Source organism: Cyanistes caeruleus, chromosome 1, assembly GCF_971803275.1.
Source record: "Cyanistes caeruleus chromosome 1, bCyaCae1.hap1.1, whole genome shotgun sequence".
NCBI lineage: Eukaryota > Metazoa > Chordata > Aves > Passeriformes > Paridae > Cyanistes > Cyanistes caeruleus.
The window spans coordinates 136,332,405-136,356,486 of record NC_141701.1 but is presented as its reverse complement, the minus strand read 5'-3'; the positions used below and the strand labels follow the sequence as shown (position 1 = coordinate 136,356,486).

The 24,082-nt window shown below is 38.5% G+C and overlaps 1 protein-coding gene across 1 annotated transcript in view; it reads right to left on the bottom strand.

Annotated features, from left to right (window-relative positions):
• APBB1IP (amyloid beta precursor protein binding family B member 1 interacting protein) overlaps positions 1 to 24,082 on the bottom strand; it is a 64,208-nt gene that overhangs the window by 18,813 nt on the left and 21,313 nt on the right. Inside the window, exons 5-10 of the mRNA XM_086861639.1 lie at positions 20,591 to 20,668; positions 17,837 to 17,996; positions 14,040 to 14,161; positions 7,282 to 7,356; positions 5,954 to 6,097; positions 2,427 to 2,537 (exon numbers count right to left, since the gene is read on the bottom strand). Of these exons, the coding sequence (XP_086717765.1) occupies positions 2,427 to 2,537; positions 5,954 to 6,097; positions 7,282 to 7,356; positions 14,040 to 14,161; positions 17,837 to 17,996; positions 20,591 to 20,668 (690 nt within the window). The remainder of the gene's footprint in view (positions 1 to 2,426; positions 2,538 to 5,953; positions 6,098 to 7,281; positions 7,357 to 14,039; positions 14,162 to 17,836; positions 17,997 to 20,590; positions 20,669 to 24,082) is intronic.

Below are 24,082 nucleotides of genomic sequence, written 5' to 3'. Positions count from 1 at the left end.
TGGGGATACCAGAATCATAAAGTCACCTCAGGACACTAGGCTTCCTCTGTTATAAAAACAAATGTTTACCCATTAAATCCATTTCCTTTTGCTCACTGCACCTGTCTGCAAGGGTACTGTTGTTTCTTCTTGACGACTTCATTCTCAAAATGTGGCAGGATGAGAAATATCTCAAGAATGATGGCTTGTTTTCCACTGACATGTCAGGACAAGTGTCTCCCAGCAAGAGAGATATTTTCTTCTGGGAAACTTCCAGATCAAACCAGACAGGACAAAAATGTGACTAAGTGTGATAAATGGCTCAGTGTTACTGTCCACACACTTTTGTGTCACCAGGGATCCAATCAGAGAGACTGACATTTAACTTTGCTCTTTCCTTCAGCCCACAGATCTCAATGTATATTACATCCTCAGTTCCTCCACATCCTCAGCCTCCAAAGGTAAAACAAGGATATAAGAGAACTCATTTCAGCAGCATGGCTTTAAAAAGTAGAATTAATACTCTATTTATATATCAAACATATATATATATATTTATATATATATATCAAATTCAAATTATGTACAGAAATTATCATAAATATTAAACTCTCCACCACCCTCAGAAAGCCACCCTAAGTAGGAGACTTTAATTTCTGATATAACAGAAGAGATTAAGATATCAGTATTTACCTGTACTACCTGACCAGCTCCAGCACTGCAAGTCAGCCATTAAAAAAAAGCCAAGCCTGAAACTGAGTGGGTAAAGAATCTACCAAACAATGATTTGTAGTAATGAAAATGAAAAACAAGCACTGTAACAAAATCTATTCATCACTAAGTTACATTGCTCAGAAATAATTATTTAGACAATGTTTTTTCTAGTGTACTACAAATACATTTTAGAAGCATCAGAGCAAACTGGATTTGTTAAGCAGGTTTCATACATTTATAAACCTATTACACATAAAGTTTTCCAATGTGAGCTTTTGATCTTGTTCTTCCCATTTCACATTGAAGGTGCCGCACTAACATCACACATGAAATAAAGCAAGAATTTCACTTGAGGTGTGACTTTTTGCTAGTGTAAATAGCATACCTCTTTTCAGAAGAGATGACAGCAAGTCCAGAAATTTTACCTAACTATTTTGTACAGTTATCATTGCTACATGCATTCAAAAATCATGCTTTTATTCTCATCTGGACAGAATGTGAATAACTGTTATTAAATTAGTCAGAGAGTTCTTAGACCAGTTATCTATTTAGAAAATCAATTTCCCTTTATTTTTTTACATCAGCTCCCTTTTTTCTTTTTTTTTTTTTTTTTCATTAGAGGTTGTACTTTCCAGAAGCAATTTCATTACCTGTTAGGTTCTGAAAGCTCACCTGTGTTTCTTGTAGAGTGTTTTGTGGAGGACTAGAGTATTAAAACTGTTCATCTGTGTTAATTAGATACATCTATTTCAGGAAATAAATCTGCGTCTATAAACCACTTCTGCTTGGCCATATAGAAATTGGGCTAGCAGACATTTTGGGAATGAATAAAAAAGTGCTTTAAGTGTGCAACTACAGTCAGAAATGTGGTACTGTTAAGTGACCTCTGATGTCAATGTTTCCTGTACTTTTTTTTTCTGAGATAGCAAGATATTGTGTTTTCTAATACTTTGTTTGCACTGCACACCCATAAAAAGAAAAGCAGCAGCAAGGTTATCTTCTGTCTTGTACACAATGATATGACAGATAGCAAGCAAGGCCAAATTACTGCAACCTCCAAGCTTCATTTCTGCTGTCTGAACTAGGTGAAAAGCATGGACTTCTTTTCCTTTCCTGAGAGGAATGCAGAATTCTCAGCCTATTTGCAGTGCTATTACCTGGAGAGGCAGCAATGAGATACTTATTCAAGAACAAGCATTGATTTTCTTGAGTGGATGAGCAACATATTTTGCCTTCCTGCCAGAAACAGCAGTGCAATAAAATATGACAAATGAAATGCCTATTCCTGCAAAATTTTGCATCTCCATTCAACAAACCCCTCAACAGGTATGACTACACCAAAAAAAAAAAAATAGATATGCTTTCTAGTGTATAATCCATAGTGCTCATAACATCAAAATTAGGGACTGCCAGACTTAACATACATCTGCCCTGGGTGTCATCTGCTCGAACGTGTCCAGTCACCTGAACAGTCAGCATATTCAACCCTGTTTTGATGACAACTTTAGGATGCACTGTAGACATGTATCACAGGACTAGCAGCAATAAAATTAAGGTTCTAAATATATGTTGCTGATAACAATAAAGCAAAGAAGAAATTACACATGATTTTGTAGGAGTTACTCTATCTTATTAGGATCCTTTGAGATACAAACAAAAACATGTTTCCATATAAAAGAAACTATCTGGTATATGTGACATTTGCAGAACTTTTTTTGGTTTTTGTACATTACCTTTAAGACAAAGCAGTGATCTGTAGGTGCCTTATATTTCACTTTGTGTTGATAACCGTAATACACGTTCACATTCTCAAACTGAAGGAAGCATGCCAGATCCCGTGATGTCTACAAATGAAACCCAAACCCATCATTATTAGAACAAATTGAATTTTGATGTGAAACTCATTAATAGGACCTTTATCAAGTGCATAAATGCCAATGATTTTTATTACTGTAACTCTCATGAAGCTGACTGAAAAAACAAGGATTAACTTTAAGCATCTGCTTTCTTAAAATAAAAATTGGAAGAGGGTCACTACATATTATGAATAATCAATAACACAGTTCAACATTTTGCTCTTGTTCTGGTTATGATGTTCTTCATTGCTTTGTGTGGAGATTTTAGCTTATGTCTAATATGACCAAAGAAAACATCATAGTAATAAACCACACCCTTAAAATTCTGAGTTGAGAAAAAAGGTTTGGGGCTCTAAATTGCTTTGGGAGCTTGTTTTTCTTTTGTACATGTAACAAACAAACCTCATCAGGAAATAAGCACACATTTAATCTGTTTTGCGTTGAATTTTCTCCAATTTCCTGGCATCATTCCATTTCTGTTTATATTAACATTTTCTTCAATAAAATATATTTATTGTATTTATCAAAATATATTGCTAAAGTAACAAGGTTTCTGTTGCTGGCATGTTTCTCAGTGGTGAAGTCTGCATACAGTAACTTGCAATCTTTTGTGTGGAAATACAAAAATAGCCATTTCACATGGTCATCCTTTGCTAAACTGAACAATCAGGAAATTGTGGGGGAAATAAAGAAAAATAAAACAACAAACCACAAGCTCCCTCTACCCCTAAAAATGGGGTATGATATGATGGTATGTTATAATATGCATATGATGGTTCTAGTCTGCTGTACTCATTATTAATGATATTTCATTACAATATACCCTTGAGTCAGCTTTATTTACCAATTGAGTTTGCAAGTAAGATTTGTGGGGAAACACTTCCTACTGGATGTAGACAGGGCTTCTCTCTCTCTCTCTCTCTCTCCTGTCTCTGCTGCAGCTGATGATGCCAGAGATTTGTCAGTGAGTGTGTGGACCTCAGTTTTTCAAATACCTTAAAGTTCCTAAATGTGCTCAAATCCATCCAGTATAATGTGTTCCTTTCCTTTAGGATTTAAGACCAATATGAATGCAGTTGTTATTATCTTCTGAGGAACAGATTTTTATGCAAGGGACAAAGGCGCTTATTGGGAGTATTTGTCCAATGTTAACATGACATAGCAACATTAACATGACAAAGCAACACAATTAACAGATATAGATTTTTTTAATTATCTGTAATTCTGATGCTTTTGTTTTGTGACCCTGTCCATTAACGTCACATTTTTGAATGGCATGTAAGTAGAGCAATGCTGAAGAAAGAAATTAAGACAGCAGTGCTGACTGGTTTGTTAACAAATAACCCTGAAACAAAAACCACTACAAGCATGTGTGTAAAATTATATGAGCATGCCCCTGTATTTTCACCTTCACCATGTATTTTACACCCAGCACAAAATGCCAAAGGTAGGCCAGATGTCTTTGCTTTTTTGTAACAAGTGAAAACAAGAATATATATGATGAATTTTAAAACACCTGCAGCAGCTGAAGATACTGTTGTCTGACGACTGTTTGTTTCTGTACCTCAAAGAAAGACTACTCTGCCCACAACTGAATTGCTAGGTGCACGTGCACTTTTCATGCTAACTTGACAAGGAAGGAACTCTCATAATTTGAGGGCTTTAACTGAAGAGCTCTACTGAATTCTACTGCAGTGCTTTAAGATGTTTAACACCCTCACTGCATCCTGCTCATGTCCCAGAGCAAAAGACATGTGTACCTCATCCTCAGCTGTTCCAATACAGGGTGCAGTAATCACACAAACCACCATTAAGCACAAATTTGAGCTAAGAGACTTGACTTTCTCTGGAATGGCTAAGACATGGACACAGGCATCCTGAAGGCTGTTACAGATACAGGAGCAAACAGATAACTGGGCTACCATTTTAAAGAGCTGTGACTAACTCCTGAAGAACTTGATTCGTGGTAATATAGTGACTTTAAAGCACACAATTCCTAAAAATGCTTGGTTATAGGCAGGGTGGTACACAGGCTGTTACACAGGTTGTCATGATGAACAGGCAGTAAAGTGTTAAAGAGCTGTTACAAGGGGACTGTGTGGCTCCATTTGAGCCTATGTTTACAGCCTACCACCTGAAAAAAGAAAGCACATCCCTCATTTGAACTGTGATGAAAAGTCACTGGAACAGGTATCTGGATGATGAAGAAAGGCTGAGTAACTATCAGGGCATGCTTGCCTTGCTTTGGCACTGTACTATTGGTCATCACTGGAGGCATGCTACAAGGTAATGTCCAAGATGGACTTTGCATTTGACTACTCTTACACTGTTTCCAACTTAAGTGCCTTCTAAATAGCATTCTAGATCCTAATTGATAGGATGTTGTGTGTACAACCTGATTTGAGGCATGAAAGCCATTATCTCAGGGTCAGATAAAGTCAAAATAAATTGCTGTGAAAGCAGCAAGGTGATCTGTTTTTCAGTGTTGTTTGGTTATAAAAACAGGTCACTGGAGCATCAGCACAACATCCCTTTATAACATAAAAAGTTTTTTTCCTTTGGACTTTAGTCAGGAAATAGCAGAAGAGTTAAGTTTCAAAGCACAAATCCTAACAGTAAAGCTTCACCAGCAGCAGCATTTCTAAATATGAAGCATTAGCAGAGCTGTAAGTGGTAACAGAAGTGGTTTTCAGAACACACACAAAAAAACCATACCACTGGTCCCAGAATCCACTGTTCTGCCTCATCACTGTGGAAATGAAAAGCCAGCTGCCCTGATGTGCAATACATCTAGTGCTGGCAATTTAGACTCTTTAAGTGTTTTGTAATACTAAGTGTAAGTAAATTTGATTCAGCTGGGTAGATGCTTCTGACTCACTTCTTTCTACAGAAAGGGTGGTCTTAAAAAGCCATAAAAGATACAACACATTCTCTAGGTACAGATGACTGTATTTAAAAAGTACAGCATTTCACATGCTGGTTACTGGCACAGAAAGTCAGTATCAAGCAAAGTAAAATTCTACTTTTTTTGTGACAAGAAATTAGTTTACCTGACAACTTTATAAGATATTCTTTCACAGGGAACCCATATAACAGTGAAGCATTTTGGCAGCACACCACCAGCTGACGGGTGCTATGCTGTTTTTCTTTCCCCTCCTGCCTTCCGGAGGAGCACTGTTTTATTAATGCTTTTATCTATCCCTAGAAATCAAAAGGAGAGAAACGTGACAGGATTCAGTGACTGCATTCTAGTATTTGCACAAGTGGTGTAGTAAAGTTGAACCATGGAAATCTCAGCCCTCACAGATGCACCAGACAGTGCTCTTCAAATGTCACCTTGGGAGTTCTACACTTTCACCGCCATGAATTGTTTCATTGCTTAAAGGATTATTTGGCTTCCTGACCTTGGTTTTTCCTCTGGGTACATAATAAATTCCAGAAGCTCGTAGAAGAAAATAACGCCTCTTCCAGGACTTTTTTCCATCTTCTTTTAAATAAAGGGCCCCTTCAAGCTCTGGCACAATGACAGATGTCCCACAGAAGCTTTCCTGTGCAACAAGAATAATAATGCACAAAACAAATCCATTTAAGCACAATCCTATCAATATAGAGAAGGAAATGCTCCTCTGAAAAATAAAGACATTTCTTGTGACAGTGAACATATGAACATGGGGAATGCAGTTCTTAGGGAGATGAACACCATAGACAGGCAAAGGAAACTTTTCCAAGCTAATGCTGGGTGCTCACACACTGATAAAGAAGGACTGCAAAATCTCCATCCCTTATGGTCAAGCAAAAACCTACAAAGGCTTTTAATTAGATATAGATGTGCTCAGCAAAGACTATAGAACAGAATGGTTGGTACTGTTGTTGGGTTTTTTCCTCTACTGCATTGTTTATAGGTTCTGTAGAGAAATACTTCAGTAGAGAAATTCCTTAGAGACTGCTTAGGGCTCTCTGTATAGGTCAATCTATGCCTTCACTTTGAAATATATGCTAATATTTAAAATACTATTTAATCAGATATACTAATTGTTTGCTTGAAGGACTTATTGTTGGGTAATTTTTAATGCCAACACACTCATCACTTAATGCTTTGATTTAGAATTCACCAGGACTTCTGCTGGTTAACATCTGGTGTCTTCATGAGATGCACTAATTTTGAAATGTGAGTCCTCAGTCACCTGAGAAACACATTTCCTTTGTGAGCTTTTACCAAATTGCTTGCCTGGAGAACTGTGGTAATCTTTTCTTTCAAATAGCTTTGGATTTTTCTCTTTCAAGTGTACATCTGAAGCAAAACTTGAGCAGGAAAGGCAAGAGATTAAACAGACTTTCTGGAAAAGTGAACAGATCTTTTTCTGCTGTAGTACAGCTAATAAGTTGAGAAGTAAAGCCACTTCTAACCTAAAGATAATTGTTCAGTACTCTTCAACCTTACTAACAATAAAAAGTCCAGGTCTAAATAAAGGCCCAAATTATTTGGGATTAAATAAAGGCCCAAATAAAAAGGTTGGCCTAAAAGTGAACAATCTGCATTTTTAATGAGGAACAGCAGATGAAGAAGAAAGTCTACATATTAAACCTGAGATACAAAGATACTAATGATCACAGAAATTCCTGTTGTTACTCTATTTCCCACAAAGAACTAAATGTTGCTATTACAGAGCAGATGCAAATGGTGGCAGAGTTTTGGTGACATTTGCATCATTGGCTTAATAATTTGGCTTACCTCCAGCAAAGCCTCTTTGTTTTTATCATTCATTTCTTTGCTTTCTTTCTTCCCTTTGTTTGCCAGGTAGAAATTCTGATGAAGACACAAAAGAGGTTCACATTCATTATAAAGCTAGCAATACAAGTAACTAGATTGGTACAAACTCACTCAATAGTCACTGGGTCCTTCAATACTGAGTACCCAATCAGCAGGTGCAAGAGACAGATGCTTATGGACTCTTACAGAAAAGGTTAATCACACCTGCCTGCTCATGAATTTTTAATTCTTTATTCTGAATAAAATTAAAATGTAATACAAGATTATTTTTGCCCATGTAAATGGCCTCCAAAAAGTAAAACCAGTGGCTTATGTTTTTGGCTGTTTTTCTGGATCAACAGGTTTGGGTTTTAGCATTCCAATTTTCACTGCTGCCTGTATTATTACAGGCTGCAGAGAACCTAACACTTGATTGCATGCTGATATACAGTGAATACAATGCAGTATCAAAAGACTAGAAAGCACTTTCCCTACAGCCCAATCTGGTCATTTGCATGCTTCATATCTTGCACTCTGGATATAACTAAATTTTTAGTTAAAGTGCTTATATACCAAAGCCTTTATTCAAAGTTACTACTTTCTGCTTTTGTACCTCTGCTCATGTTTTTCAAAGTATTTTTATGCAGTGAAGAAACTGTTAAAAAATCTAGAAGAAATCTGAAGAAGTCATCACCATGATATTTTGGCACATGTGCTCCAGCCTACTGAAAATAAAGCCTGCACTCCTGTTTCTGTGAAGCTGCAGCTGCCCTTAGAGGAGCCAGTGCCTGCCTGCCCCACAAATAAGGAACCACAGTGCCTCAAGGACATGTTCAGCCATAAAAACGAATTTGCCCACTGTTAAACAGAAATAATGAGCCTGCATGCCTCTGCATTGTACAGATGGACAAAAGGACAGCACCTGGACATATGTGCAAATTCTGACAAGTGGGAAGGATGCTAGCACTTGTGTGATGGAGCAGTGGCTTTGCTCCACAGCAGGCAGGGCCACACAAGCAGAGCCTGCTGCCTGCAGACTGTAAGGCAGGTGTGTATAAAGGAAGAGGGGAGATCAAGGATGGATGCATCGAATAGCATTTGGATCCATGGCCTTGAAGCTAGAATGGTTACAACTCAAGAGTTCTTGTGGTTTACAGTTTTTCAGTTTATCTGACTTTTCATCTCTCTCTATTTTTTCATGTCTCAAGACTATGAGAAAGTGACAACATATTTACATGCCTAGAACTCCTCAACACCTGAACTGCAACATAAATGCAAACATTACCAAAATACAAGTGAGAAGTGTGTAAATGAAGGGACAGGCTGTTGCCATAGTATAAGAAAGAAACAATCAAACAAGCAGCAAATCTACCCTGCCAGCAGACCACGTTTACAGCAATGTGATTTATCTGAAGTCAAAACCTGCTCTTCCACACAACCACATCTTCTTTTTGAAACAGTGCTGTGAACAGCTGTCTGCCAGAATGCAAGCCTCAGAGCAGACTGTTTTTGGAGGGGCACCAGGAGAGGAAGCAGAAGAGGTCTGGATCTCAAAACCAGTTCTTTAAAAACTGCTTTCTTTAAAGTTCACATTAAGTTGGACAGGGGAGCTCAGAAAGAGACACCTGCAATGTGGCCTATGCTCATGCCATGTCTATGGTGTAAAAAACTTTAACATTCAATACAATAGACAGTTCTGGAAACACAGATGGCTTCAGACTGCCTGGATATATTTTTAGTCCACAGCTGAAGGTAAGCAAACACTAAGGACCACAGCTTTGCAATTACACCTAAAGACAATATTCAGAGTGGAAAAAACCTCCAATCAGCTCAAAACAAAACCCAGTTAAAAGTTCTGAGCAGCTGCAGCCCAGTGATTTGTGCATGAGCAACAGCTTTTCTTGACAGGCAGCACTACTGCAGCCCTGAAGCCTCCGAGGGCACTGTTAGGCTGGGCTGGGCCTCCAGACATTGGGATTGATTTGGAAAGTAGAGGGACATGCAAGCTGTAAGGCTTCTTCTCTAGACCATTATAAAGACATAGTACAACCCCTAAAATACACAATGAAGATTTATCAAGGTAAGTACACCTTATCACTGTCTCAACAAGGCTTGGTTCATCAGATTTACTACTAGTGGGGACAGCATCCATCTGACTTAGTCAGCCTTCTGTGGACTGATAATACAAAAACAAAGGTCCTCTGACTACAACTGATTCACATTCAGGCATCTGGCATTTATTTAGCAGAAGCCCAGACCACCCTGTACTGACATAATCAATTGTAAAGAGAGAAAGTTTGCAAGGATATCCATGCTGGATCCCTAGTGCCACAGCTTTTTCATTAGGGAAGCAGGGCTCTGTCACCTAACCCAATGTTACACAGATGTACACTGTTATCTTTCACCTGTCAACACACACTTCATTTATTACTGATTACATCCTTTATGTCTCTGCTCTGAAATCTGGAAGTACATGGTATTTATTGGTTGTCAGTGGCTAAAAACCTGGGGAGCAGACTGAACACTCTACTTGTTTCATCACTGTGTGGTCTTCTATTTTTGATCAGAAGCATTCATCCTAGAAGAGGCAAACCACATGTGTCCAGAAGAGGTCATTTCAAGTCTAGTAGTCAAAGGTCATGATAAAAGGCAAGCTCCTTCCTGTGTGAGGACACCACAGGGAAATGCATGTTTGATTTGGGATGTCAGGTCATTAATGGGACAAGATGTAGCTGCAGGGCAGCTTTCTACATATATCTACAGATTAGAGAATTAACTGCTTCTTACATTCAAAAGACAAGCCTTTCCACTTAGGGACACAGCCTTCTCCTTTTGTGTGGAAAGGCAGGTAAAAAAAAAAATCAGGCTGTATCTCTCTGCACTGTGTAAGCCTCAAACAGTGGAAAACAGAAAGTGTTTTCAGTAGTGTCCAAGAATATCTGTGTTGGCATGTAAGCAATACAAACCTGGATCATGATAGAAATAGTACTAAACTACTGCACTATCAGACTCTCTGATTGGTATTTATGTCTCTAGACTAAAAAAATTAATTTCCGGAATGAAATAACACCTTGTGGGAACAGAATTATCTGGAATATTTAATACCTTGGACCAGGTTCCTAACATGGAGGGAATAAACCTAAGGCCCAGGGATGCAGGGTGCTGGGGGGATGCTACTGGAGTCATCCCAAAATAGGTCATGTCTGTGGAACGTGTTCACAATTGGGCCTCTGCTCTCAGGTACCTCTTTATATTGTGAAGTTCACCACACCCCCTGGTCTTTAGAAGCAGCCCCTCAGACCATGCAGTCTCTGTGAACATTAAAATCTATCTTTGGGCACTCCATTGTACCCATCCTGATTTATTCCCCCATGCTCGACCCGGCTGAAATGGACGTGAGGTCTCAGAATCCACTGTGGCAGCACCTCCCTCACACCTTTCACTTTTTTTCATACACAGACCCATCCAAGTGGGAATGCAGCAGCAGCTACTTGTTGCATGGCAAAAAACAGTTGCTCCAAGAACAGCATTCTCCCTCTGCCTACTCCTACACTTAGGTTGTATTTTTGCTTCCAAGCTCTTGAAACTGATTTTCCAGATCTGAAAAATCCACAACAGCACAGATCAAATAGTGTGAATAAAACAAGGCAGATGCTTCATACTGATGACTAGCTTCTTTGAGCAATAGGCTGCCTGCTTATGCTCATGCAACCTGCACCCAATATGAGGCAAGAACTGGCCGGCTCACATCCCATTTCAGATCATTGCAACTGCTACTCAATGCAGCATGATTTGTGCAGAAAAAATAAAACAGAACCAGGTCATATCTGGTTATATCATGGTGTGTCCCCTAGAAAACTGCACATTAAAAGTATTAGAAGTATATAAAGTACTTTACAGATTTTCAGTCATTTTCATAAATACTGTCCAATAATAAGAAAACAAAAAAACAAAAGCATATGCAGGTGGTGTAGCCCGCACTGTTTGATTTTATCAAAAGAAAAACACAGGAAATCAAAGTTCATGCAAACAGAAGTAAAATAAAGTGTTCTAAGAGCATGACCAGCATTTAAAACAAGGAGTTTAGATTCAGCTACACCTTAAAAACAACCATTTTCCTTCATTTTTCTTCCTTTTGTAGTATATTTTAGCTCAGTTATTCTTTGAGTTTTTTGAAAAGAGATGTTGAGACCTGACCTTTCGAGAGAAAACCAGCGTCACTTAACCATATGACAAAGAACCACCTTTCCAATGTTATAGAAGTTCTCTTTATTTGCCCATGTACCAGTATGTATTTTTGTTTCACTCTTTAGTCACAGACTAAAGAAGAAGCTACTTCTCTGCAGATGAGTCACTGATGGCATTCATGGAACAGTCTTTTACTGCAAGTTCCCTGCAGGGTCTATTATATCATAGTGAACAGAGGGCAAAGCGTGCCTGTCTTTGTGGTGAGAGGGACACCTGAGAATTTTATAATAGTTTTTTCTAAAAGGTATTCCAAACACTTCAAAAAATATTTCAGAAAACAAAGGTGCAGAAAAACTACCAAGTGCTGCATGACAAGAATGACAATCGTAAAAAAAAAGCCACGGACATTAACTGAGCAACATATTGCCAGCACATAGAGAATAAATCCTGCATTTCAGAACCTCAATTCCCCCTTAGAAAATGAAACACTTGTAATTAATTGTTGTTAAATTGGTCTATAACTAGTTCACAGAAAGAAACAATAAACATTAGCACAGGTCACAGACCTTCAGCAGTCCACTTGTTTTAGGAAGGCATCTGCCTGTCTTCATAAGATTTTTTTAAAAAAACCCACTTAACTCTTAATTGTGTCAAATCTTTGTGATGAAAATTTTGCATTGCTAATTTGTCTTAGAATAAACTGTAGGCACCTGGCCAACTTTGGAATTTTTTTTCCACAGAAAAGTTAAAAAATTCAGGTTAAAAAAAGGTGAGATCTCCACAAAACCCTTCCTACAGAATGAGCACAAAATAAAACAAGGAATTCAACTGTTGCAGCGTTAACACCACTGGGTGTGTCAAAAAAAGCATTCTGCAATTTGTGTACTCCCAAAATGAGTTTTACGTGGCAGCCTTGACTGAGCTAAAAGGAGGCTGAATGTGCTGAGCACACAGTCTCACAGCACAAGATTTCAGTTTCCCATTGGTTACATTATAATTTCCACAAGTAGTTAGCTAGGTAATCACACACCCTCCACCCCACAACTCAGCATTTCCGCTTGGTTTACCTTTTCAGGGACTCACTGCAGATCATGTATTTTATCATGTTTCAGTATTTAGTGTGAGCTCTGTAAAGTACTGATTACTTTCTGCCACAATATGACTGTACTGTTTTCCCCATTCACAGTGTTTCAGTTTACCACGCCTGACAGATGGTCAGACTTTATTACTGGCAAAATATTTCAACAGTGTGATAGTCACAACTGATCCAGTTTCCTTAGACTGTTCATTTTAGAGCTTATCATGGAAGGGCTAAAGTTCAGTGACTCCAGATCCAGCTGAGACAAGAGGACAGAGCTACACATTTGTTTGGTTTTTGGCTTAGGCCACATTTATTTCTAAATTTCATTGCAACCAAAATACAATATTCATCAGAGCAGAATATTCATCTTAGTTTTATTTCCTGTTTGAGGTTCAGAGACTTGCTCTAAGCCACTTACCCAAATAACACTATACTACAGTGTATGAATCAAATGTGGAGTTGAACCTCTGCTGCTGGGTAGGTTTATGTGCTCTAGAAAGGAGGACTTTGAGCCAGCACATTGTATTTTCAAATTTGACTTTGCTGTTTCATACTAAAAATCAACATTAATCCATGTACACTGCAGGGTAAGTTTTTTTCTGACTGTGGCTACCTATGTCAATGAAGGAAACTTCTTTTCTGCAGGTTTTATTTCAAACATTGGCCCATTCTATAAAAAATAACTTCCTAATGAGCAGCTTGGTGAGATTTACTGCCAAATTACGTATTTGACTCATTTTTTTTCAGCAATGCTGAATTGCTCATTTATCTCTTGCAGCCCTTAGGAACAAACCAGATGCTCAATGAGCTAACAGTCAGCTGACATGGGGAAAAGATCTTGTGCCCCAGAATCTGGCAGCTGTATGCTCCAGGGTGTTTGTACATACAGGTTTGACCACATAACACAAGAAATAAAACTATTTGTGTATACACCTATCTGAATAATTTAATGCAATTCAGTGTGCAGACCCTCCTTTACAAAGTTAATGCGCACCAGTTACTGATAACCCAATTCCTCTCCTCAGTATTAACAAAATCCAGTAAATCCTCTGTAATATTCAATACACCCTTTATGAAGTTTCATGTACAACTGGCAAAAACTGGGCCTTCAAGGAAATCATCAGCAGAAATAGTGGAGAAGCTGTAGTAATAACAAAGACCAGGTTTTTACAGCTGTTCCAGCTCACACAGTTCTAAAAGCTGTACCAAACAGTAGCTTGTACTGGAGGTGAACTACATGCTTCAGTTTTTACCTCTACAGACAGGACTCTAAAATAGTATCAGAAAAAAAAGTAGAAAACACTCATTTTCAAATCCTTGCATTCAACATCCTGGTGGGTTTTTTGGTCGAAAATACAATTTTTGCTTACTCTGAACTGAGCGAGCTGAAAGCAAATTGTTAATGCAATAGGCAGAATGCAGACTAAATGACCTTAGTTTAGACACTTATCTAAATACCATGTTAACTTACCTGGGGATTTTTAAATAAAGCATATTTTTGACTTTTTTCCAAAAACAGAATCTTATTCTCAGTGTCTCGAGTCCAGTCTGATAACACTTCAACAACATTTTCATGGTCTTCAAAAAACCTTTCTGGAGAGACAGAGAAGATAATATAAGACATTCAAACTGTTCCTGCCCTCTACAGAGGCTGCAGAAATTCCTGTGTAAGAATGTAATCATTATCTGATGCTCAGTCACTCAGTGCTGGACAGTTCAGCACTCTTTTCCCACTGCACAGATGGGTGCAAAACCCACATGAAATTGTGTCGCATGGAAGGGCAGAGCAGCTCCAGATGCCTTATGTACCTGTGCCATGCAGGATTCCCCCTGCATCTCTGTGCTGTCACTTGAAGCCTGCAGGAGATGGAAACAGTGACCTGCCAGGAGTAGATGGTTACACCCATGTTTTTCATGGCTTTCTGCTTTTGATTGATTTTGGTTTTTTTAAGGTTTGCACTATTACAGATTGAGGGGTGGGAGAAGGGGTATATATAAATGATAGCTAATGAAATGAAAAAAAAAAAAGTAAAAATTTATTTATTTGTCCTTTTGCTTTACTTCTTTTACAATGAAGATTTATTTTTTTGTCAGCAGGAAGAATTCTATGCACTGAAAAGAATATGTTTGGTTTCAAGCAACTGTAATTAAAACCACAAATATCAAAACAGAAAATACAAAGGTAGACTGAGAACTGATGTCAAGATACACTGGTTCACCCAGCATCTCTGTAGCTAAAAACCTTACCAGGGATGTGAGAGACCTAATGTTAACTCTTTCCCCTCCTGATCTGCTCCCAACCCCAGTCCTCCACCCAGAAAAGCCACAGGGTGTGCTGAGACTAGGAAACTGATCTTTTCTGCTTCAGTTTCATTTATACAAGATTGCTCAACAGTAACACAAAACCCCTTTTAAAGGAAAAGGAATTCAGCATAACTTGACAGTTCATTTTGGAGAGTCCCAACCTGCACTTTTTTACAAATTCAGTACTGAGATAGGGAATTAACTCAGCTCCAATTTTCAGTAGGTTTTTGGCAATTTCCTGGGAACAGCTGTACCCATTTCTGTGGTCTGTGGTAATCACATCTTCCAATGGCCTAGACTGGCCATTGGAAGCCTCCACATCAGAGGAGGTAACAGAGCACACATTCTGTAGGCTTGCTGTGTCACTTGTTACTTTTGACAAGGGTTAAGTACATCCCATCTAACCCATATCTTGTGAATTAATTAATTTCACAGAATGTGATTAGCTTCAAGACCCATTCACATGTACACGGTAACTTTGAACATCAACAACAAAACACTCTTCATTTGGCAGCTGGTACTTCTGCAATGCACTGGAAATAGAAAGCACTATATAAAACCCTGTTAATGGTTTGAAGGGTGAACAGTACCTTATAGTTTAAGATAGGCATGAAACAATTCTCAGACAGCAACACTAATTTTTGCCACATGTATTTTCATTTGTTCATTTGCTGCACCAGGACTTTCTTGTACAAAAAATGTGATTTTATGATCACCAGGAGAATATTTTCAATAATTGATTTTTAATTATTTAATTTATATATTTATTATATAAATATATATCATATATTTAATTTAATTTTTAATTTTTACCTTAAAAAAAAGTCAAATCCAGATGCCCATTATAAGACTATAATAGTCTTTATTGCAAAATAGATGCTGGTCTGTACAGCCCAGTGTTACACCACCATCTCACTACTGAGATTGTGATATTTAAAATGTATTTAATTTTAAACTGTAGTTTATTTTATTTACAATGGTAGTCTTTCAAAATAACCATATATGTAAGACAACCTGTCAAGTATCCTGTGATATAAAAGTAGTTTGGACTTTCAGTTCAGCAAGAAATATTTGCTGCTCAGATTTGCTTCTTAAAGTAAAGGTAATTTTATTCTATTTAATACTAACGTGGAAAGCAGGCAGATAGATGAAGTGCAGAAAAGTTCTGTCTTTGTGCTGATAGTAATAAAGCCATCTAGAGCAGCCAAGAAGTATACTGACAAAAATAAAGAATGGCTCACATTGTTCTGATTTTGAACAAAATTAGCTGCATGTTGCTGTGCATTGGAAGCAGAAGAAAGAACATGTACTGTTCCACTCATATTGAAACTGCCTTCTGCAAACAAAAAGGCTCCGGCCACAGCAGATCTGGACCTGGTAATAGATCACTGCATCAGGAGTTAATAGATTTTTCCATTTTTCTTGAACCAGATACAAGTTTATTTCCGTTGGTACTTTTCTTCTGTCCTGGCTTTTAAAATAATTTAAATTCATTATTAGAGTAACTCCTTACTGTACCAATACCCTAACACTAACTAAAATCACCTAGCATTAGCTGGGACAAAAGAAGCATAAGTAATTTTTACAAAAAACATTTCTAACCATTAACCCCAATATTTGTAGCAAACTGATACCTTCAGTTTTAATTGCATGATGGGAAATTTAAGTATCTATCCAGATTATGGAGAAACATATTCTTTTTAATGACTGTGGAGATTAAGAAAACAATACATTTATGTGCTGTCATTCTAATACTCAGACATGTTTGTCCAAGTCATACTGGACAAAAAGTGAGCAACATTCTAAGATAGGAAAATACTCCAAAATTATTTAGTGACTTTTCTCAGATTTTTGATCTAGGGTCAAATGACATTTCCAGCATTTCCTTAGTTAAGATAAGCAGGTACAAAAGAATGCAGCACCATTATCTTGAGTAACAAGAACAGACTGGCAGTAAATTTATGCATCACTCTTGCAAGCAGATGAGCATCTCCTTGCTCATGACAAGTCAGGCTTTTTTCCAGTTATTTTTAAATTTCTATCATTTAGTTTAGCAGAGTGACTACACCTGAGGCTCTTTTGAAGTGCAATATTGATATTTGACTTAATATGTGAATTTTCACATCTCTGCTGGGAGACTGTAAACTGAGAATGTTAAAGGCTGTTTGACAATTTCCCATTTTGCTAGGTTAAATGTGACTCTGAAAGAAAGTCATGGCAATTTTCCTTCTTCTTTTGATGTCATGCCTTTTCAGTCTGGAAAATAAAAAGATTCTGAAATATTTCACAATTAGAGAATACTCTGTTCTTAATGAAAGAAACCTTGAAGCCTTTTTCAAACAAGACTCATTATGTTGCACAGAGCAATTTCTAAGTTTTGCACAGCTGTTTCTCAGGACCTGGAGGCCAGGTTAATTACTCCATAAGTCATAACTTACCATCAGCAGAGCTGTAGCCCCATCACAGAGCAGTATTCTGGACACAGCTACACTTATGAAAATGATTATCACAAATGAAAAGCATTAGAAATTACTGAAACACTTCTCACAGAGACTTGTTTAATGACATTTGTTTAGCCAGTACGTAATACATGTCTGCTGACAGCACTCCAGCACTGCATCCTCTCTTCAAAAAGTGGATTTGAGTACTGGTGTGTTTAGGATTGTCATCACCTCAAAATTCACATGGCTCCTTCATTTTGTGTAAAATAAAATAATGAAAATGGTGAAAAGCAAGGAGCCTTCTGCAGGTCAGAGCACAGCTGAATGGACTCATTTCCACAGAAAGAACAACCTAACTATATTCCCTCAGCATCCCTCATCTTAGAATCCGTGATGTCACACTGCCAGGCGACACACGGGCAGGAGAAATGTTACTATCTTTTCAAGATTACCAACACTTATCTAATCATTCAAGATGACCAGCCCTCTATCTATTTGCTATGTGCTATGTTACTACACTTACCAATTTGCAGCTCTGGGTACATCTCATACAGACACCAGTCAACATTGCAGTCACAATGGGTTTTCTCAAAGAGATTGTCCAAAACATCCCGCGCCACCTGACGCTCATCCACCATTAGAGACTTCGTGCTGTTATCGTTCATGTGCACCTTGATAACAAGCTGAGAACAAAGTCACACAAGAGTCACTTAATTTCAGAAACAAGAAAAAGCCTAGTCTGAATCTGCAAACACAGATAAGAAAGATAAGGGCTGAAGGTCAAAGGCTGATTCAAAGGCATCCTGTCCTACAGCAAGCTGAGAGGATAAAACAGCTCCAAAGTTTTCACATTACAATGCCAACAAAATAAAGATCTTTTCTCTAAAAATAAAATTGAACCTTGTCCTATGCATGATTTCAGGAAAGATGAAATTGCCATGAAGAAAAAGCAGAAGCTAATCTCTTCTCTGAATCTACTACATGTGCAATTAAGGAAAATGCTTGTTAGGGAAACCAAGTACAAAAGGACAGAACGTCCTTAATGCAAGTTACAAATGCGGAAAATTCAGTTTTAAATAGAAAAAGAATGGAAGAATCTTGCCATGCCAACAGAATAACCTGAAACTGGATTGTATTAAGATGGGCCAACATCTTGGACATCAAGATAGTCCAATAGTCATCAATAAGAAAACAGACAAGTTCACAGAATATGCTGAGTTGTAAGGGACCCATCAGAATCATCAAGTACAACTCCTGGCCCCGCACAGGACAACCCCAAGAGTCACACCATGTGCCTGAGAGCATTGTCCAAATGTTTCTTGAACTCTGTCAGGGCTTGTCCTGTGACCACTTTACTGGAGGGCCTGCTCCAGGCCATTCTCTTGGGTTCTGTCACTGGCTACCACTGAGAGAAGATCAGTGAATACCCCTCGTCTTTCCCTCATTAGTTACTAACATAGACCAAATTAACCTGAGACACCCATTACTTCTTTGTATGGTGAAGTATTGGTTAAACATGAAACACAGTGAACTTTCTTCAGAGAGGAACAATGCGAGAAAATGCTGAAGTAAATAAAATGTGATAAAGAACTGGAAGTACATTGTAAGAAAGTACTTAAAATGCTCCATTAGTACCGAAAACAGTAGAATAATTCTCTACAAGGTCTGTACATTGCTGGTGGGTTGGAACTACTTTCCATGTAGTCTTGTTTAAATAGCTCTTTATTTTAAATTGTGTGCATAAGAATCTTTGGCTCTATAGAGACAATCTGCGTAAAAGGTCAGGTAGAAGCAGAGTTATGATCCCCAAGAAAAAATCTATGCTACCTCTGAAAAGCAAAAAACAAATGTAACAAAAGCCATGAACTTGTTTTTGATTCCAATCCTTGTAAGAAGAATCTTCTGTAAAATAAGCAGCTGAGCCGTAGTGCAGATTAGAGAGAAAAAAAGTGTTGTGCATGCGTAATCTAACACATTTAAGGCAAAAGGTAATTTTTGTCTGGTTCTAACTGACTGCTCAGGAACATGCATTCAGCTTCCATCTTCACAGAATCACAAAACAGCCGAGATTGGAAGGCACATCCGGTGGTCATCCAGTCCAGTTGCCTGGGCAAGCAGGGTCACCTAGAGACTGATGTCCAGGACCCTGTCCAGATGGTTTGTTACCATCTCCAAGGAGGGAGACTCCACAATCTGCCTGGGAAAGCTGTGCCAGGCTCACCCAACCTCACAGTGAAGAAGTGTTTCCTGTTTGCGCCCATTGCCTCTGGTCCTGTCACTGGGCAGCACTGAAGAGGGCCTGGCTTCATTCTCTTTGCACCCTTTTTTGAGTTTTTTCTAGAGATAGACAAGCATCACACAGAGCCCTCTCTTTGCTAGGCCATCTCAGTCTTTCCTCACAGGACAGATACTCCTGTCATCTTCATGATACTTTCTGATCATCTTCCATTGGAATGGAACTCTCTTGAGTTTGAAGGAGGTGACCTTTAAATATTAACCAGCTTTCTTGACCCCTTCTTCCCACCATGAAGTCCCACATAGGATTCTTCCAAGCAGATCTCTGAAGAAGCCAAAGTCTGCTCTCCTGAAGTCCAGAACTGTGAGCTTGCATTTATCATCCCTGCCCTCTGCCCTCTGCTTTTAGTAGAAGAGAGAAAACCAGTTTTCTTGACAATGTTTAGTCAATTTAGAATTCAAGAATGACTCAGTAATTTCATTATAGTGACAGTCACAAGATTGAACCTTACTTCTATTTTATGATTTCAAATATTTGGGGGGTGGGGGGGGGGGGGGTTGGAGTGGAAGAAAAGTCTCCCAAAGGAGAACTGCGAACATATCAAAGAAAAGAGGGTGATCAGTGAGCACTCATAACTTTAGTTACAGAGTCAACATTGGTGAAATCCTCATTAATTTAATAGAGATTAGCTAAATCCACATCCACTATAAAGAAAAGTTTAATACTCCTGGGATCACCACAGCATAAGTAAGCAATATTTTCACGTACACTCTGCTTTCTCTAAAGCAACTTATCAGAACAGTGGGCTTTGCCCCAACACTGATAAAAAGAGAAAGAGACAGCATTTTCTAAGTCCTCCAAAAAATAAGTCCCTTTGAGGCAGCATTCTCCTAGAGACATCTCTTAGGGTGGGTGACGAGAACTCCACTGAGTATCTTTACAGATAAAATATGGAAGAGCCTAGTCATTTTAGTAGGAAATTTATTATTAAGAAGAATGTTAACAGTTATGTAGGTGGTAGCTCTTATGGTTATGGCTCACCTTTTTAACTTTGGCTTCCTTCAGTTTCTCCAATGCAAGTTTAATCTTGTCAGCTTTAGCCTTTGCTTCTAGTTCTTCCTGGAAAGACACAAGATATTTGATATATTTCTTGTTAAGTAATCTCAGCAATTTGTATTTACTTGAAGAGGGTTGTTTTCTTGATAGAAGATAAGGCTTATCACAGCAAACTTCATACATACAGATAATCTCCAGCCCTCCTTGACCTAATATCCTTCAGCCAAAGCTGAATCATTGGATTGATTTACAAGTCAAATGTTCCCTGCTGTTGCTCAGTAATATAGTTCTTACATGATCTATTCCTCAAAGCTACAGGAATTCCTGAAAACTGGATTCTTCTAGGTTTCTGTGTGTACAGCTGATACAAAAGAGAAGGTGAAGGAAGATCTAGCTTGAATGAAATAGCATTGTGGTAGGAAGAAAACTTGCTTCTAATGAGGGTAAGAGAACTTGTATTTGTAGGATTTTACTGAAATTTTGGCTTGCAATTACACCACTTATAATTTATACTCTGTGTTCAGTACACTAGTTTACTTTGGCTTGCCACATATGATCTCTTATTGCACAGATACTTACTGAGAAGAACACCTCCATTAATTGGATGATCCCATGGATTTTTATTCTACTAATGGAGCTATTCATATTAACAGACAGTTAGACAGAGTGCACAAGTTCATTCCAGCTTTTGCTGAATGCCACAGCCACAGTAAGAAACCCAAAAATCTCAGTATCACCTGGCTCTCCTTTAACAAAGCAGCTCTATCAATATCATGCCTCTCTCTTAAGATCAATGGCATTTGTGATCCAAGAAGACTCTGGATCCCCAGGTGCTGAGAATTTTAGCTACATGTACCAAATGCCAGTGCCAAGTGCTGCCTCTGTGACTGCCCTATAGATTGGGACTGTTCCTTTATGCCATCTCTGTTTCAGAAGTCTCCTCCTGTCACATTAGGAGCTGGAAAAGCACATTTTGGACAGCAAGTGACGGTGGTTCCTGGGGCTGCCTTGGACTCCTCCAGTACTACTTGAGCATTCAGTTTCTTTCCAACTTAACATCCCTGTTGCCTCTTCTGAAGTCTCTGTTGCCTCTACTGAAGTCTGTTTTGTCAATGCTTTTTTTCCTCTCTGCTGATTTTTGCTGTCCCTGTTGCTCTCTTACTATCAGCTTCCTTTGTTTAAAAGGGGTATGATTTTGTGCTATGCTATACGCTACTCACTGGCTACCAACTTCCAGTCAAGAACTGTGGGAGAAACTTCCTGTTCTGTTTCCACACCAGATTTCTATTACCATCAGCCCCCACTTGCTACCCTAAAGTCAAAATTCTTAGTGGCCTTTGCACCAAGAGAACTGGCTACAACTCATGGAAGATGCACTTGCAAGAAACTAAGCCTAACTAAGCCATTACTTCCCTGTTGCTGAGATACCATACAATCATAGAAAAAAGAGCTAAGAAGGCTATCTTGTTCATCCCAAGTTTTGAGGGATGTTCAACAGCACCTAAAATATTCCTGACTGACATCCCTCCTGCTGAATTAAACATCTTTTATTTTATCACTGCTTCAAGCATGTTTCCTGTTAAAAAATTCTCTACTATAAATATCATGCAATCAGTTAAAAATATCTCCTTTTTTCTCTGCAGGTGTGGAAATTTGCATTGCTATAGCTTAGCAGTGCTTAACTCTGAGAATCAAAAAAAAAGATTCTGTAGTTGAACACAAGCAGTTGCACAAAGGTGGCTGCTGCAGTGAGGCTGAGTGTTTAGAGGTAAAAGCACACACTTCTCACACTGTGGCCCTCCCCTTACCACCTCTCTGCAGCAAGCAGGAAAAGCATCTTAACCAAAGTGCTTGAGTGTGGTGTGGGCAGGTTTTCTGATGAAAATTTTAGGCAGGTATAATTCAGGCTTCACCTGCATGTGCCTTGTGTTGAACAGACTTCACACACTGTATAAATCTGTGCAACACAACTCTCACCTGACAGCCTTTGTAGTTTCATAAGCTTTGACTTAATGCAGAAAAAGGAAATAAGCTATCAGATGAAAAATTTTAGCAGTGTTAGAAATGCTTTGACAAGCTACAGGATTTGTTTTCCTGCTACAGTATCATCACATTTTCTGGATCTTTTAACAGAAGCACATAAAGTCATCATGTCAATAGAAAATGAAGCCTTATTTAGCTGAAGGACAGTTTTAAAAAGAAATGTCAGAGTTTATGGAAACTAACGACACAGCTCTATGCTTCCCTGAAAGAAAGGCCCAATTTTACTTTGGCACACCTAAAGGTTAGAAAATAGGGTCTTAATATCACAGTTGCATTGGGGATTACTAACACTGTTCTTATTTGACTGTGGATAACCAGAAGTGTTAAACACAATGTCAGCCCTCATTGGCTCAAGAATCACTTATCAAGAATCCTGGCTAACAGGAATGTGGATTTTGATGACACAAAATACATTCCACTTACAGCTGAGTTCCATTGTACTGAGCAGAAATATCATGTCAAAACAAATACTAATCAAGAAAATTAATATTAATTTGAAATCAATTCTTTCTGTATTAATTTTAAATGGTTATTACCTCCATCATTCAACCTGTCTAACAGCCCTGTGGGCAATTTTGTGGACAGTAAGCCACAGTGTGTATGCCATTAGTATTTGAATACAAACTGTATCATAAAATGAGACAAAGGCTGCAGGAAAAAGACAAACCAATGCCTTAATGGGGAAATAAAGTAGTGTTGTTATAGTCCTTAAAAATGATTCTACAACCTGTTCCTATCCTCCTCTGACACTCCCTGCATCTGGAAAGAGATCGGGGAATATCGTTAGAGATCAGTCTCAGAGGAGCAGTTCAACTGAGGGAGAAGTGACTTTTGGCTACATTTTTTTTTCATATAGAATTCCAGTTGTGTTTAGGAAGAACATACTCTTCCCACTCTAAAATCTTTGACTCTCAGGTAATGCCCAATGTCAGCTAATAAAGAATTAGCTCAACACTCAATGGAAAGAACTTCAGCACAGTTGATTTCAGTGAGCTTTAGATCCCAGCATCATAAAAATGCTGTCTGGAAGGGAGGCCTGAGGGTCCATAGTCAAGCTCCTGCCCCAAGCAGAATGGTCACCAACCTTAGATCATGTCAGTCATGATTTTGCCTAGCAAAGTTTGGAAAACCTTTAAAGAAAGGGAATCTGGGATCTCTCTGGGTCACCTGTTCCAGTGCTGCATCACCATCTGAAGAGGAAAAATATTTTCCTAATGCCCTGTCTGAAACCACAAAGCTACAACACGTAGCTCTTGCCCCTTCCATGTTAGTGACCTAACACTACCATGGAAGAATTTGCCACCACCAGCTTTGCATCTATCCTTCAGGTATTTGTAGGCTGTCATTAGATCACTCCCCAGTCTCCTCTGTCAGACTAAACAAACACAGCTCCCTCAGCCTGACCTTGCTGGCTTCTGATCACTGCACGCCTCT